The sequence below is a fragment of the Piliocolobus tephrosceles genome, chromosome 15 (assembly GCF_002776525.5).
Source record: "Piliocolobus tephrosceles isolate RC106 chromosome 15, ASM277652v3, whole genome shotgun sequence".
Taxonomy (NCBI): Eukaryota; Metazoa; Chordata; class Mammalia; order Primates; family Cercopithecidae; genus Piliocolobus; species Piliocolobus tephrosceles.
In genome coordinates, this window is record NC_045448.1 from 21,723,636 (window position 1) to 21,737,776 (window position 14,141).

The window sequence follows — 14,141 nt, forward strand, 5'->3', positions numbered from 1 at the left end:
ACAGTAATTTTTAGAGTACCTCAACAAAGTGGTAATACTATTGATATAAATCAAATACTATTGATTTATATCAATAGGCAGGCAGATTGCTTGAGCCCAGGAATTTGAGACCAGCCTGGCCAACATTGTGAAATCCAGTCTCCACAAAAACTACAAAAATTAGCTGGGTGTGGTGGTGCACGCCTGTGGTCTCAGCTACTGGGGAGGCTGAGATGGGAGGATTGCTTGAGCCCGGGAGGTCAAGGCTGCAGTGTGCTTTGATTGTGCCGCTACACTCTAGCTTGGGTGAGAGAGTGAGATCCTGTCTCAAAAAAAAAAAGATTAGCCAGCCACTAATCTAATCTCTGTGTAGACTGGCCTTTTCTAGACATTTTGTATTATTAAAATCATATACTGTGGTTTCTTGTGTCTGGCTTTTTTTGCTAAGTATAATGATTTTGAGGAACATCCATGCTATAGTATGGGTCAGTATTTTGTTCTTTCTTTTTTCTTTTTTTTTTTGAGACGGAGTCTCACTCTGTTGCCCAGGCTGGAGTGTAGTGGCGCGATCTCGGCTCACTGCAAGCTCCGCCTCCCGGGTTCATGCCATTCTCCTGCCTCAGTCTCCCGAGTAGCGGGGACTACAGGCGCCTGCCACCAGGCCCGGCTAATGTTTTGTATTTTTAGTAGAGACAGGGTTTCACCGTGTTAGCCAGGATGGTCTCAATCTCCTGACCTCATGATCCACCCACCTCGGCCTCCCAAAGTGCTGGGATTACAGGCGTGAGCCACCGCGCCCGGCCTTGTTCTTTTTTTATTGATGAACAGTATTCTTATTGTATGACTGTACAACACACTGGATGGACATTTAGGTTGTTTCCAGTTTGTATTATTATGAATATTACTGTGAACGTTCAATGGAAGTGTTTGTGTAGAACATATATTTTTTATCGCTCTTGGGTGGAGATAAGGAGTGAAACTGCTAGGCAGTATGGTAGTTTTATGTTTAACTTTTTGAGAACTTAGGCCTTGTTTTTGAAGAGTATTTTCTCTGGGTATAGAATTTGAAGTTGACACTTTTTTCTTTTTCTTTCCATACTTTGAAGATGATCTTCCTTCTTTTCATTTGTGTTGCTTTGGTAATGAATTCTGCTTTTATTTCTATTTGTGTTTCTTTGTATGTATCTTTTTTCTGGTTACATTTAATTTTTTTTTTTCCTTCTTCACTGGTTTTGTGCAATTTAATGATATATCTTGGTGGAGTTTTCTCCCTTTTTCCCATTCTTGGATTGAACTTCTTGGGTGTGTTTTTCATCAAACTTGTAAAGTTTTTGGTCGCTATTTCTTCATTATTTTTTCTGTCCTCCCCACCTCCTGTCTCCTCTTTCCTTTTGGGCCTCTAACTACACATATGTTAAGTTTCTTTATGTTGTCCCATAGTTTGCTGAAACTTTGTTAATTTGGCTTTAAATTATCTTTTCTGTGTTTCATTTTGGTTGGTTTCTGTTGCTGTGACTTTTAGTTCACTAATCTTTTCTTTTGAAATGTCTAATCTGCTGTTAATCCCATTCGTTATGTTTTTGCCTCATGTTTCTGTTTTCATCTATATATATAGAACTTTTCAATATCTGGAATATAGTTATAATGCCTACTTTAATGTCTTTGTCTGCCAATTCTAATTTTGTAGTTCTAGGTTAGTTTTATTTTATTGATTTTTCTCATTATGGATTGTGTTTTCCTGTTTCATTGCATACTTTGCAATTTTTATTGGATGCCAGATGTAAATTTTACCTTGTTGAGTGCTAGCTATGTTTCTGTAAGTAGATATTCTTGAACTGGTTTTGTTGTGTTTTGTTTTGTTTTTTTCCTTTTGAGACACAGTTAATCTACTTGAAAACAGTTTAATTCTTTGGAATCTTGCTTTTAAGATTTGTCGGCTGGGCTCAGTGGCTCACACCAGTAATCCCAGCACTTTGAAAGGCCGAGGCGATTGTATCACCTGAGGTTGGAAGTTTGAGACCAGCCTGGCCAACATGGTGAAACGCTGTCTCTACTAAAAATACAAAAAATTAGCTGGGCATGGTGGCAGGTGCCTGTAATCCCCGCTACTTGGTAGCTGAAGCAGGAAAATCACTTGAACCCAGGAAGTGGAGGTTGCGGTGAGCTGAGATGGCACCACTGCACTCCAGCCTGGTTGACAGAGTGAGACTCTGTCTCAAAAAAACAAAAACAAAAACAAGATTTGTGATATGGATCTTGAGTAGCACTCAGTGTAGGACTAATTGTTCCCTGCTACTGATGCAGTATCCTTTTGTGTATTCACGGGCAATGACCTGTGAGTCATGAGGTTTACCAGTTCGGCGGGTGGGAACTGGCACTATTCCTGGTTCTCTGTGAGTGTAGAATACTCTTACTTTTAGTTCTTCTGAGTGTTTTTTTCCCCCAAGCCTTGGGTAGTTTCATCACATGTATATACTGATTTGTATTTGATTGAAGAGCTGAGGAGTTTTCTGCACATTTCCTGAGTTTTCTTTCTATGGAGCAGTCTCCTCTGTGGTACTCTTTCTGTAGACTCTAGTCATCTTGTTCTCCCTGGAATCTCAACTCCGACTCTTCCACTTAGTGAGTTAGCTGGCCTTTGCCAGGATTCCATCTGCTTGCATCATAGCGTGTAATTGTATAATTGGAGAGCCATTAATTAGATTGTTGTTTCCACATTTTGTAACATTTGGATTTTCTCTTGCTGCTTTCAATATCTTGCTCTATATCTTTTACTTTCAACAGTTTAGCCATGACATGCCTCTGTGTGGCTTTCTTTCTGATGGTGCTTGTCATTTGGTATCTACAAAATTGTTATTTTTCAGTCTTTTCTGTTTTCACCTTGGATAATTTTTATTTGTCTGTCTTTAGTCAATCTTCACTTATTTTTGCTTTGTCATGTCCATTTTGTGATGTTCATCCAACACATTTTTTTATTTCAGAAATTGTATTTTTCAGTTCTAGGACTTACATTTGATTGTTTTTCATTGTTTCTGTTTTTCCAATGTGATTTTCATGCATTTAAGCATGTTTTATTTTATTTCATTGAGTTTAGTTACAGTAGTTGCTTTAAAATTATCTTGTGTTAGCTTCAACATCTGGTTTATCTCACTGTTAGAACCACTTGGTTTTCTTTTCTCTTGAGAACATGTTCTTTTATTGGTTCTTAATTTGTTGGGCAGTTTTGGATTGTGTCCTGGATATTATTATTGTTAGTTTTTGGAGACTCTAGATTCTGTTATTTTTATTTTATGAGCCGCATTTTCTTAGGAGACAATTTTCTGAGTTAGGCTTGGAATGCATTCAGTTTCTTGACTGGGAGCTTTGATCTCCTTTGAGACCTTCTGTCTTTAGCTAGATCTTTGAGTTTGCTCCCTGCTTGGTTGTTCAGGACCAGCTAGAAATCTGGGTAGACTGAGTTTGGAGTTTCCTTACTAGCTCTTGCCCTTGTGTGATCACCCTTATTCTTTAATATTAATAACTTCCTACCTTCTCTGTTTCTAGACTCCCATGCTGAAAAGTTAATAAGGCACCCCCCTGAACCCCTACTGCATATTCTCTCTCCCCCTCACTGCAGTTAGTCCCCAGACTAAAAGCTAGAGAGAAGGAAACGTACTTTTTCTTCTCCAAATGACCAAGAACGCCCACCATGTTTCCATTCTCTGAGTGACCATGAACTCCCATCAGAACCCATCTGTCTCTGTTTACTTACCAGAAACGTCAGGTGTATGTTCATGTATTATAATACATAGGCTTCGTAGTTGTTTTCTGAGGGGTGCTCTGATTGGGTCTTTATTATAACCTGCAGGTAGAACTCTTGGGTATCCAGTATGCAGGTTTGAATTTCTGGAGTAATCATTGGTAAAATAGAAACATAATGTGTAATTCCAAAACTACTAGTGGGGGAAAATAGAATAATTTTTAAAAGTCAATCCAAAAACAATCAAGAAGAGAAGTGAAGGAAATCATATAACCAATGGGGGAAAATAGCACAAAATATGATTATAGATTTAAACCCAAATATGTCAATAATGACCTGAAATATAAGGGGAGTAAATGTTCTTGTTAAAAGACAAAGATTGTCAGATTGGCCAAAAACAAAATAATAATGATGTTTTGTTTATAATCAAGACATCTACATGTAAGGATACACAAAGGTTCCAAGTAAAATAGTGGAAAAAATTAGCACAAAAACAAATATTCATAGCAGCATTATTCACACTAGCCAAAAAGTAGAAATAACCCAAATGTCCATCAACTGATGAATAGGTAAATGAAATGTGATATATCCATACAGTGAAATATTATTCAGCCTTAAAAAGGAATGCACTTCTGGATTGGTGTGGTGGCTCACACTTGTAATTCTAGCAGTTTGGAAAGCCAAGGTGGGAGAATTGCTTGAGCCTAGAAGTTTGAGATCAGCCTGGGCAGCATAACGAGGTAGTGTTTCTACAAATACTAAAAAAATTTAGCTGGGTGTTGTGACCTTTATCTCTCTTTTTTTTTTTTTTTTGAGATGGAGTCTCGCTCTGTCGCCCGGGCTGGAGTGCAGTGGCCGGATCTCAGCTCACTGCAAGCTCCATCTCCTGGATTTACGCTATTCTCCTGCCTCAGCCTCCCGAGTAGCTGGGACTACAGGCGCCCGCCACCTCGCCCATCTAGTTTTTTTTTTTTTTTTTTTTTTTTTTGTTATTTTTTAGTAGAGACAGGGTTTCACTGTGTTAGCCAGGATAGTCTCGATCTCCTGACCTCGTGATCCGCCCGTCTCGGCCTCCCAAAGTGCTGGGATTACAGGCTTGAGCCACCGTGCCCGGCCAGTGTGACCTTTATCTCTGGTCCCATCTACTCGGGAGGCTGAGATGGGAGGATTGCTTGAGCCTAGAAGGTCAAGGCAGTAGTGTGTTGTGATGATATTACCGTACTCCAGCCTGGGCAACAGAGTGAGACCCCATCCCTCCACAAAGAAAAGAAAAGAAAAATTCTGATACATGCCACACCATGGATGAATCTTGAAGACATTATACTGTATGGAATAAGCCAGACACAAAAGGCCACATATTGTATGATTCTGTTTATATGAAATGTCCACAATAGTTAAATCCATTAAATAGTATAAAATTGTATCACATAAATACCAACAGTTGGTGTTGCTACATTAATTTTAGACAAAATAGACCATACGTCAGAAAGCATTACTGTGCATATAAAAAGGAAGTCTTATAATGATAAAAGTTTCAGTTTACTAGAAGAAATAGCAATTAGGCCAGGCATGGTGACTCATGCCTGTAATCCCAGCACTCTGGGAGGCTAAGGGTAGGAGGATCATTTGAGCCCAGGAGTTCAAGACCAGCCTGGGCAACATAATGAGAACTCATATGTACAAAAAGAAAAAAAAATAACCATACTTGGTAGTGCATGCCTGTAGTCCTAGCTACTCAGGAGGCTGAAGTAGGAGGATTGCTTGAGCCTGGGTGGTTGAAGCTGCAGTGAACCATGATTGTGCCACTGCACTCCATCCTGGATGACAGAGTGAGACCCTGTCTTAAAAGTAACAATTTAAAATCTGTAATTCCATAATAACCATAGTTCAAACTATGTAAAACAAAAATGACAGAACTACAAGGTAGAAGAGTCAAATTGATAATCATTGTGGGAGAGGTCCTGTACATCTCTCAGTAATTGATGGGTCAGGCTGAGCAAAAAAATCATTTAATGCTCTATAGATTAATTTGAACCACCACATTTCAGGAATCTGATCTAATGGGCATTCTTATCTAAGACATATAGAATGGACACTCTTTTCAAACATATACCACGTTTATGAAAACTGATCCTATATTGTGCCTTAAAGCACATTTGAACTAATTTTCTAAAGTTTGGTAATATGCAAAACAGAAAAATAACAAAAAAGCAGATAATTTTATGTTCATAATTAAGAACTCTAGCTCCAAAGTCTAAATAACCTGTGTTGTAAAGACAAAAATCATGCCCAACAATATGTGAACTGAAAACAAAGATATAGTAGAAATCAAGAAGGCCAAAAGTTGGTTCTTTGAATAAAACTAATAAAGTTGGTTCTTTGAAAAAACTGACAAACCTCTGGCATGCTTGGTCATGATAAAAAGAAGACAGATAAGCAATATTAGGAATGCAAAATGTAATGTTTTGGTTTTTTAAGACATCAAAGATTAAGAGCATAAAGGCCTCAGCTTAAGAGGTGAAAGGAGATCTTTTAGAAAAAACATAGGGGAAAATCTCTGTGACTTGTATGTCAATGTTTATAGCGGGCTTTTGGTAATACCCCAGAACTGAAAACAATCCAGGTGGCCATCAACATATGAATGGATAAATAAATTGTGGTATATCTATATAATGGAATATTACTTAGCAATTAAAAAGAATAAACTATTATCATACCAGTAACATGGATGAATCTCAGAATATGCCGAATGCAAGAATCCAGGAATAAAAAGAGTACTTACGGTATGATTCCATGTATATAAAATTTTAAGTAATGCAAAGTAATCTGTAGTGACAGAATACAGATGAATGGTTCCCCAGATGTTGGGTAAAAGAGGCCAAGGAGGGTCAGTATGGATGGAGAACTAAGGAGTATGAGGAAGAACATAATGGATATGTTAACTTATTTTAGTTGTGGTGATGGTTCCACAGGGTATACATACTTCAATACTTAACAAAATGTATACTTGAAATATGTGCAGGGTTTTGTATGTCAATTATACCTTCATAAAACTTTGTATGAGAAAATTTATTGGAACCCAGTCTCACTTGTGAACATGTATATAAAAATCCTAAACAGATTGGTAGAGCTTTACATCAGGAAGATATAAAAAGGATAATATTTTATGACTAAATTGATTTTATTTCAAATATATAAGGTTTATTTAATGAGAGAAGTCAGTTAATATTAATTTATCACATTTTCATATTATAGAAAAATCAAGAGGATCACCTCAATAGATGTGGAAGAAATGTTTGATACAATTCAATACTTAGTCATAATAAAGTCTTCATCTTAGAGAACAAGGAATATAAAGTGTTTCCTTAAAGATAGCTACAGAGGGGCCGGGCGCGGTGGCTCAAGCCTATAATCCCAGCACTTTGGGAGGCCGAGACGGGTGGATCACGAGGTCAGGAGATCGAGACTATCCTGGCTCACACGGTGAAATCCCGTCTCTACTAAAAATACAAAAACTAGCCGGGCGAGGTGGCGGGCGCCTGTAGTCCCAGCTACTCGGGAGGCTGAGGCAGGAGAATGGCGTAAACCCGGGAGGCGGAGCTTGCAGTGAGCTGAGATCCGGCCACTGCACTCCAGTCCGGGCGACAGAGCGAGACTCAGCCTCAAAAAAAAAAAATAAAATAAAATAAAGATAGCCACAGAAAAACTTACAACAAACAGACTTAATGTTCAAACATGAAACCTTTTCTTATAACATGGGGAATATGACAAGTGTTTAGGTTTTGCTATGAACACTTCTGACCAATACTATTCTATAGATCACAGTATATATCTATACTGTTCTATAGATCGCCCAAGTTGTGGCTGTGGACCTGGGCCTCCCTGTGCTCTTGCAGGGGCCTGGGAGCAGGCAGGAGTCCTGCCCTCTGGGTGCAGCTACAGCTGCCCAAGTCATGACTGTGGAGCCTGGCATTCCTGCACTCTGGGGGTCTGGGAAGGCCTCCCTTTTCCCTGCAGGCCCAGAAGTGTCTGCTTCCACTGCCTGGCCTCTCCCCACTACGGTGCCCGCTCTGATCTTGGTGCAACGTTGAGGCCAAGCCTGGGCGTTGTTGCAGACAAAGCCATACAAGGTATGCATATTGAAGAGGAAAAAACAATACTCTTATCATTTGTAGATGATGCAATTATGTATGTAGGAATTGCAAAGCAATCTGTAGATAGATGTTAGGAAGTTTAGACCAATCAATATAAACAAATTTTGTATTTTTCTTGCTAGTAATTGTGTAAAAATGAAAAGTTACTATTTGCAATCTCATTAGCAAAAACTTTCTTTGAGTAAGTCTAAGAAGTCTCGTGTATGCAGAAAATATTAAAACTTGATTGACAAACATTAAAGATTAAATAAATGGAAATAAATATTTTCCAATTACCTTGTCTTCTATAAGGTGGGAACACTTGCTCTGCTAGTCATTAAGGCCTCTTAGGGTTAAGAAAATTTGATATTGGCAGAAGACTAGACAAATAGATGAATGGAACGGAGCCCAGAGCCATAAATAAATGCACACACATATGGATGCCTAATAGATGGTAAAAGAGGCAGTGCAGATGCTATTAGGAAAAGATGACCTTTTCTATAAATAATGCTGGGAAAATTGGATATCTCTTTGGTGGGAAAAAAACCTGGATTCCTCTACATACCATACAAAACAATTAATTTCATTGGATTTTAGATCTATATTTGAAAGGTGAAACAACACTTTTAGAAGATAATGTAGGAAAGAGAATTTGGGACAAGCAAGTAGGCCTTGCATGTCGTGTCAAATAGTTTGGTCTTTTAATTTCCCTATATCATAGGAGTTGCTAAAGGATTTTGATCCAAGAGTTGGCCATTCAGTTTTTTTTTTCTCTTAAAGACAACTTTTGGTATAATTTAAGTTAGATTGTAATTCTGTTTCTGGCCACATCTGAGACTATCATCTGAAGACTTTTCAGTTACAAGACACTTAAAAATGCAGGTAAATTCCAACAAACACTTGAAATGCCAGTCTGTAATTGGAAGCTACTAAGGAAAAATTGGAGGTTAAATATGAATTTATATTTGAGGCCACTTATACTCGTCACCCCCTTTATATCTTGAATGGGAAACCTAGGTCACAAATTTTCAGTTATTCAATTTGAAAAGAAGAATCACACATCCTTCCTTCACACATACACTGGGTATCTAGCATTTTGATTCCACTTATAGATTTTGGAAACACAACTAGAGCAGTATGTTTGGGAAGGAGAATGATTTCTTTAACATGTTGAACATATTGGAGAAGTTATTTCAGGCAGGTGTTAGCAATAAGAGTAAAGGAATAGAAATGAGAGCAGTTGGAAAACACTAGAAAGAACATTGTTACTAGAACTACAGTTTCTGTTATAATTAGACATGAAATGCTTATATTCAGAAATGTTTAAGTCATACTTTTCAAAAACTACTCTAAAATACGCAGAAAATAATTTTGAGTTGAACATAAAGTGGTAGCCATTCTAAAGAATTTGTCCAAAAGTATAACGATAATGCAAATCTAATATAAAAGAAACTAAATGTCACATACATTTCCAGACATTTAAACCCCCCCTAGATTGCTATCTATTAAAAACAAATTATTGTATATTTTTCTTTTAAGAAAAACAGGTTTATTGAGATACAGTTCACAGTGATGGCAGCAGCAGCCCATCTGGAGTGGCCACTGTCATCATGCCTGCTGTAGTGGGGAGGTGTAGCCGGGGCTGCACATTCCACGGAGCTGGTGGAAGCCGGGGACAAATGGGAATCCCACCCTTTTTGAGTTGGTGGGATGGGAGTTCCCTGGGTGCAGCTGCAGCTGCCCAAGTTGTGGCTGTGGACCTGGGCCTCCCTGTGCTCTTGCAGGGGCCTGGGAGCAGGCAGGAGTCCTGCCCTCTGGGTGCAGCTACAGCTGCCCAAGTCATGACTGTGGAGCCTGGCATTCCTGCACTCTGGGGTTCTGGGAAGGTCTCCCTTGTCCCCGCAGGCCCAGAAGTGTCTGCTTCCACTGCCTGGCCTCTCCCCACTCCGGCGCCTGCTCTGATCTTGGAGCAAGGTTGAGGCCAAGCCTGGGCATTGTTGCAGTCTGGCTGGTTGTGTGCACTCTTGGGGTTAGTGCTGCATGCCAACCCCTGCTGCCTCAGCCCCCACCAGACTTTGGGTGCTGATGAGCATGGGAGGGAAGCCAAGGGGGTGGCTGAAGGCAGCTTGGCAGTGGCCTGCAGGCACCCCTTGGCACGAACAGCTTGGACACCATGAATAGCAGCAGGAGGCAGACAAAGCTCCTGGGCAGAAGGGGGCGGGTCCCTGGTGAGACCCACCTTCATGCTAGGGAGGGCCTGAAGGTTGGAGGCTGGGCTGCCAGTCCCACAGACTGGAGTGGGAAGTTGTGATGCCTTTTCTGGGCCTGCCCATGGCCACCCGTGGGCCAGTTGGTGTGCACTTCTTTCCCTCTAAGTCCCAGAAAAGCCCCGGCTCAGCCAGAGCTAAGTGGCCATCAGGAAGACCAACTGCAGTTAGGAGCTACCCCCTCCAGGGCCACCTCTCTGCTGAGAGCTGCAGATGTCAGGATGACCAACTGCAGAGAGAAGCTACCCACTCCAGGACCTCCTCTGTGCTGAGAGCTGAACACTCAACATGACGACCTGCCTGTGGAGAGGAGCTGCCTACTCCAGGATCTCCTCTGAACTATTCTGTCACTCTTCGCCTTGCTCACCCTCCACTTGTCTGCATACCTTGTTCTTTCTGGATGCAGGACAAGAACTCGGGACCTGTCAAATGGCAGGGCTGAAAAAGCTGTAATACAAACAGGGCTGAAACATGCCCCTTGCTTGCTATTTTGTGGGTGAAGAGGAGAGAAGAGCTGCAACTCTTCAGAGAGCTGAGACTTGGGAGCTCCCTGAGCCAGGGCTGTGACTTTGGGGCCCTGTGGTTCCTGGAGTCTGCAAGCTTCCAGGAACCGCCATGTTCCCCAGTGGCAGCCATAGAAGCTGCTTGCAGTGTGCCTGGTCCAGCCACAGCCTCGCAGAGAGCCAGCACCTGTGCCAATACCTGGAGCTGCCTGCCCTGCTGCAGTAGCCGGCATGCCAGACTATGCGCAGTGACTGGACCTCACACTTGCTCACTCAAACACCCCTTGCTGCCCCATGCCTGGCTTGCCCCTGGCAGGCATGGGATATAGGCTGGTAGTGTGAGCTGAGTGCAGTCAGGTTGAGTGGACAGAATGAGCCCAGCAGGTCTAAGTAAAACTGAGGCAGAGGTGCCCCCAGCCACAGGTTTCCAGCCAGAAAAGCGACCCCCACAAGGGCTCCATGATAACAGCTTACAGTTCACTCATTTTTTTTTTTTTTTCCCGAGATGGAGTTTCGCTCTTGTCACCCAGTTTGGAGTACAGTGGTGTGATTTCAGCTCACTGCAACCTCCATCTCCCGGGTTCAAGTGATTCTCTTGCCTCAGCCTCCCAAGTAGCTGGATTACAGGTGCCTGTCACTGCGCCTAGCTAAATTTTGTATTTTTAGTAACGATGGGGTTTCACCATGTTGGCCAGGCTGGTCTCGAATTCCTGACTTCAGACAGTCTACCCGCCTCAGCCTCCCAAAGTGCTGGGATTATAGGCATGAGCCACCGTGCCCAACTTAGTTCACTCATTTAAACTGCATAGTTCAGTGACTTTCAGTATATTTACAAAGTTGTGTAACCATCACTACAATAAATTTTAGAACATTTTCATCACCCAGAAACCTTAAACCCTTTACCATCACTCCCAACTTTCCCCTCATCCTTCCAAGCTCTAGGCAACTTCTAATATACTTTGTTTTTCTATAGATTTGCCTGTTTGGGATATCGTATATACATGGAATCATACAATACATGGCCTTTTGTGTCTAGCTTCTTTAGCAAAGTGATTTCAAGATTCATCCATGTTGTTTTAGCTGTTCGTACTTCATTTATTTTTATTGAGGAATACTATTCCGTTGTATGGATATATCGCATTTATTCTACTTATTTATCAGTTGATGGGCATTGGGGTTTCTTCCACTTTTTTGGCTATTATGAAAAGTGTCGTTGTGAACATTCGTGTAAAAGTTTTTTTTTGTGGACATTGCTGGATCATTTGGTAACTCTTATGTTTAACAGAGGAACTGCAATACTCTTTTTCCAAAGAGGAACATCATTTTACATTCCCACCAGTCAGTCAGTGTATGAGTGTTCCAACTTCTCTACATCCTCATCAAAAGCTATTAATTATCTGTCTGTCTGATTATAGTCATCCTGGTGGTTTTGAAGTGGCATCTCATTTGGTTTAATTTGCTTATGCTTAATGACTATTGATGTGGTTTTGTATATCGTCTTTGGAGAAATGTCTATACAAATTTTTTGCCTAATTTTTAAAAAATATTTTTCTTGTCTAGAGATGGGGTCTCGCTGTGTTTCCCAGGCTGATCTCAAACTTCTGGGCTCAAGCAATCCGCCCGCCTTGGCCTCCCAAAGTGCTGGGATTATAGGCATTGCACCACTGCGTCTGGCCCTTTTGCCTACTTTTAAATTTTATTATTTGTCTTTGTATTGTTTAGTTGTTCAGTTGTAATTGTTTATTATATATATAATCAAATGTATGATTCACACATATTATTAGGTTATATTTTTGCTTTCTTAATAGTATCCTTTGAAGCAGAAAAGTTTTTAATTTTGATGAAGTTCATTTTTTTTTTTTTGGTTGCCAAGGTTTAGGTGTCTACTGTATTTTCTGAATGTCTTTGAAAATAATTTTTGTAAATAACTTGATCCTGCATTAAAATATAATCATGCTGCAGTTATTTTGTTATCATTAAAGACTGATAAGCCAGGCACTGTGGCTCATGTCTGTAATCCCAGCACTTTGGGAGGCCGAGGCAGGTGGATTGCCTGAGGTCAGGAGTTCGAGACCAGCCTGACCAATATGGTGAAACCCTGTCTCTACTAAAAGTACAAAAATCAGTTGGGCATGGTAGAGTGCGCCTGTAGTCCCAGCTACTTGGGAGGCTGAGGCAGGAGAATCACTTGAATCCAGGAGGCAGAGATTGCAGTGAGCCAAGATCGCACCACTGCACTCCAGCCTGGGCAACAGAGTGACACTCCATTTCAAAAAAAAAAAAAAAAAAAAGACTGATAAAAGTTATCGTAAGCAGCAGTGTTTACAATTCTTTTTTAAAATTTTGCCTGAAAATTATTTTACAGCTCTATAGTATCAACCCTCCTTGCTCTTATGGATGGATTAGATAATAGGGGTGAAATTGTTGTTATTGGTGCTACAAACAGACTTGACTCTATAGATCCTGCACTCAGGAGACCTGGTCGTTTTGACAGAGAATTCCTCTTCAACCTGCCTGATCAAAAGGTAAGAGTTTTTGTTTTCAATATGTTAATATTTATATGTAATTCTACTATAAGGCATATGTTCTGAGGGTGATATTTTATGAATTTTCATTGTTCAGATTTTGTGCTTATAGGATATCTTAATACTTTAAAAACCTATGTAATTATGGAGCAGTTTTTTTCTATTAACAATTAGAAGAAAGTTTGATTTTTAGACAGTAAGAGGAAAGCTCTTGATAGGTCACTGTAGATGCTTACCTGTGCTTTAGTTCTCCAGATTGTAGTAATTGTCCTGTATGGCAGTTTTTGTGTCCCTAGTTAGCCAAAGTAACTTTATTCTCGTAAAATAATTTTTTTATAGAGTATTAGTGGGTTCATGAATAAGGACCCAGTATCCAAATTTTCATAGAAATTGCTATATTTAATTAAAAGCAACAAACGTTATTCATTATGGTATAAAGTTTTTTTTTAAAAAGAATGTATTAATAATACAGGGCAATGTTTATCATTGATTATGTAAATGTTATATAATATGATATACAAAGTTTTTTTTTTTCCCAATTCGGCTTGAAACTTTTAATATTATTCTTGGTTTGACTAGTATAATCTGACTGGCTTTTCATTAGAAACTCAAATCTGAGAGGAAGAGATACATGCAAAGGATATATTGTATGTGAATAAGTATAGCTTTATTCTTAGACTGCTATGTGAAATGCCTGGTTTATATACCTAGATGTGAAAGTCTTAGTGATTTGGACTGTATGGAAGACCATAGAGAAACAAAGGCAATGGCTTCCCTGTGTAGAGCAGTTCATTCCTCAGTTTGACATCAATCTCCACAATCACCAGTAGTTGACTCAGATTTGGATTGACAGTCTAATTTACAAGCTTTAAATTGGCACCAGATTTATATAGCTTTGTCATAACAGGAAACATAGCATATACAGCATTATTTTCATTGCACAAGTGCAGCCTTCAGGAATGTATGAGTGCATATTGGTGTGTTTATTTGTAGCA

The 14,141-nt window shown here is 39.9% G+C and overlaps 1 protein-coding gene across 5 annotated transcripts in view; it reads left to right on the forward strand.

Moving 5' to 3' along the window:
• Positions 1-14,141, forward strand: part of ATAD2B (ATPase family AAA domain containing 2B) — a 214,028-nt gene that overhangs the window by 76,149 nt on the left and 123,738 nt on the right. For all 5 annotated transcript variants that reach the window (XM_023230104.2, XM_023230102.2, XM_023230100.2 and 2 more), the window contains exon 14: positions 12,987-13,146. In XM_023230104.2, coding sequence (XP_023085872.1) covers positions 12,987-13,146 — 160 coding nt within the window. The remainder of the gene's footprint in view (positions 1-12,986; positions 13,147-14,141) is intronic.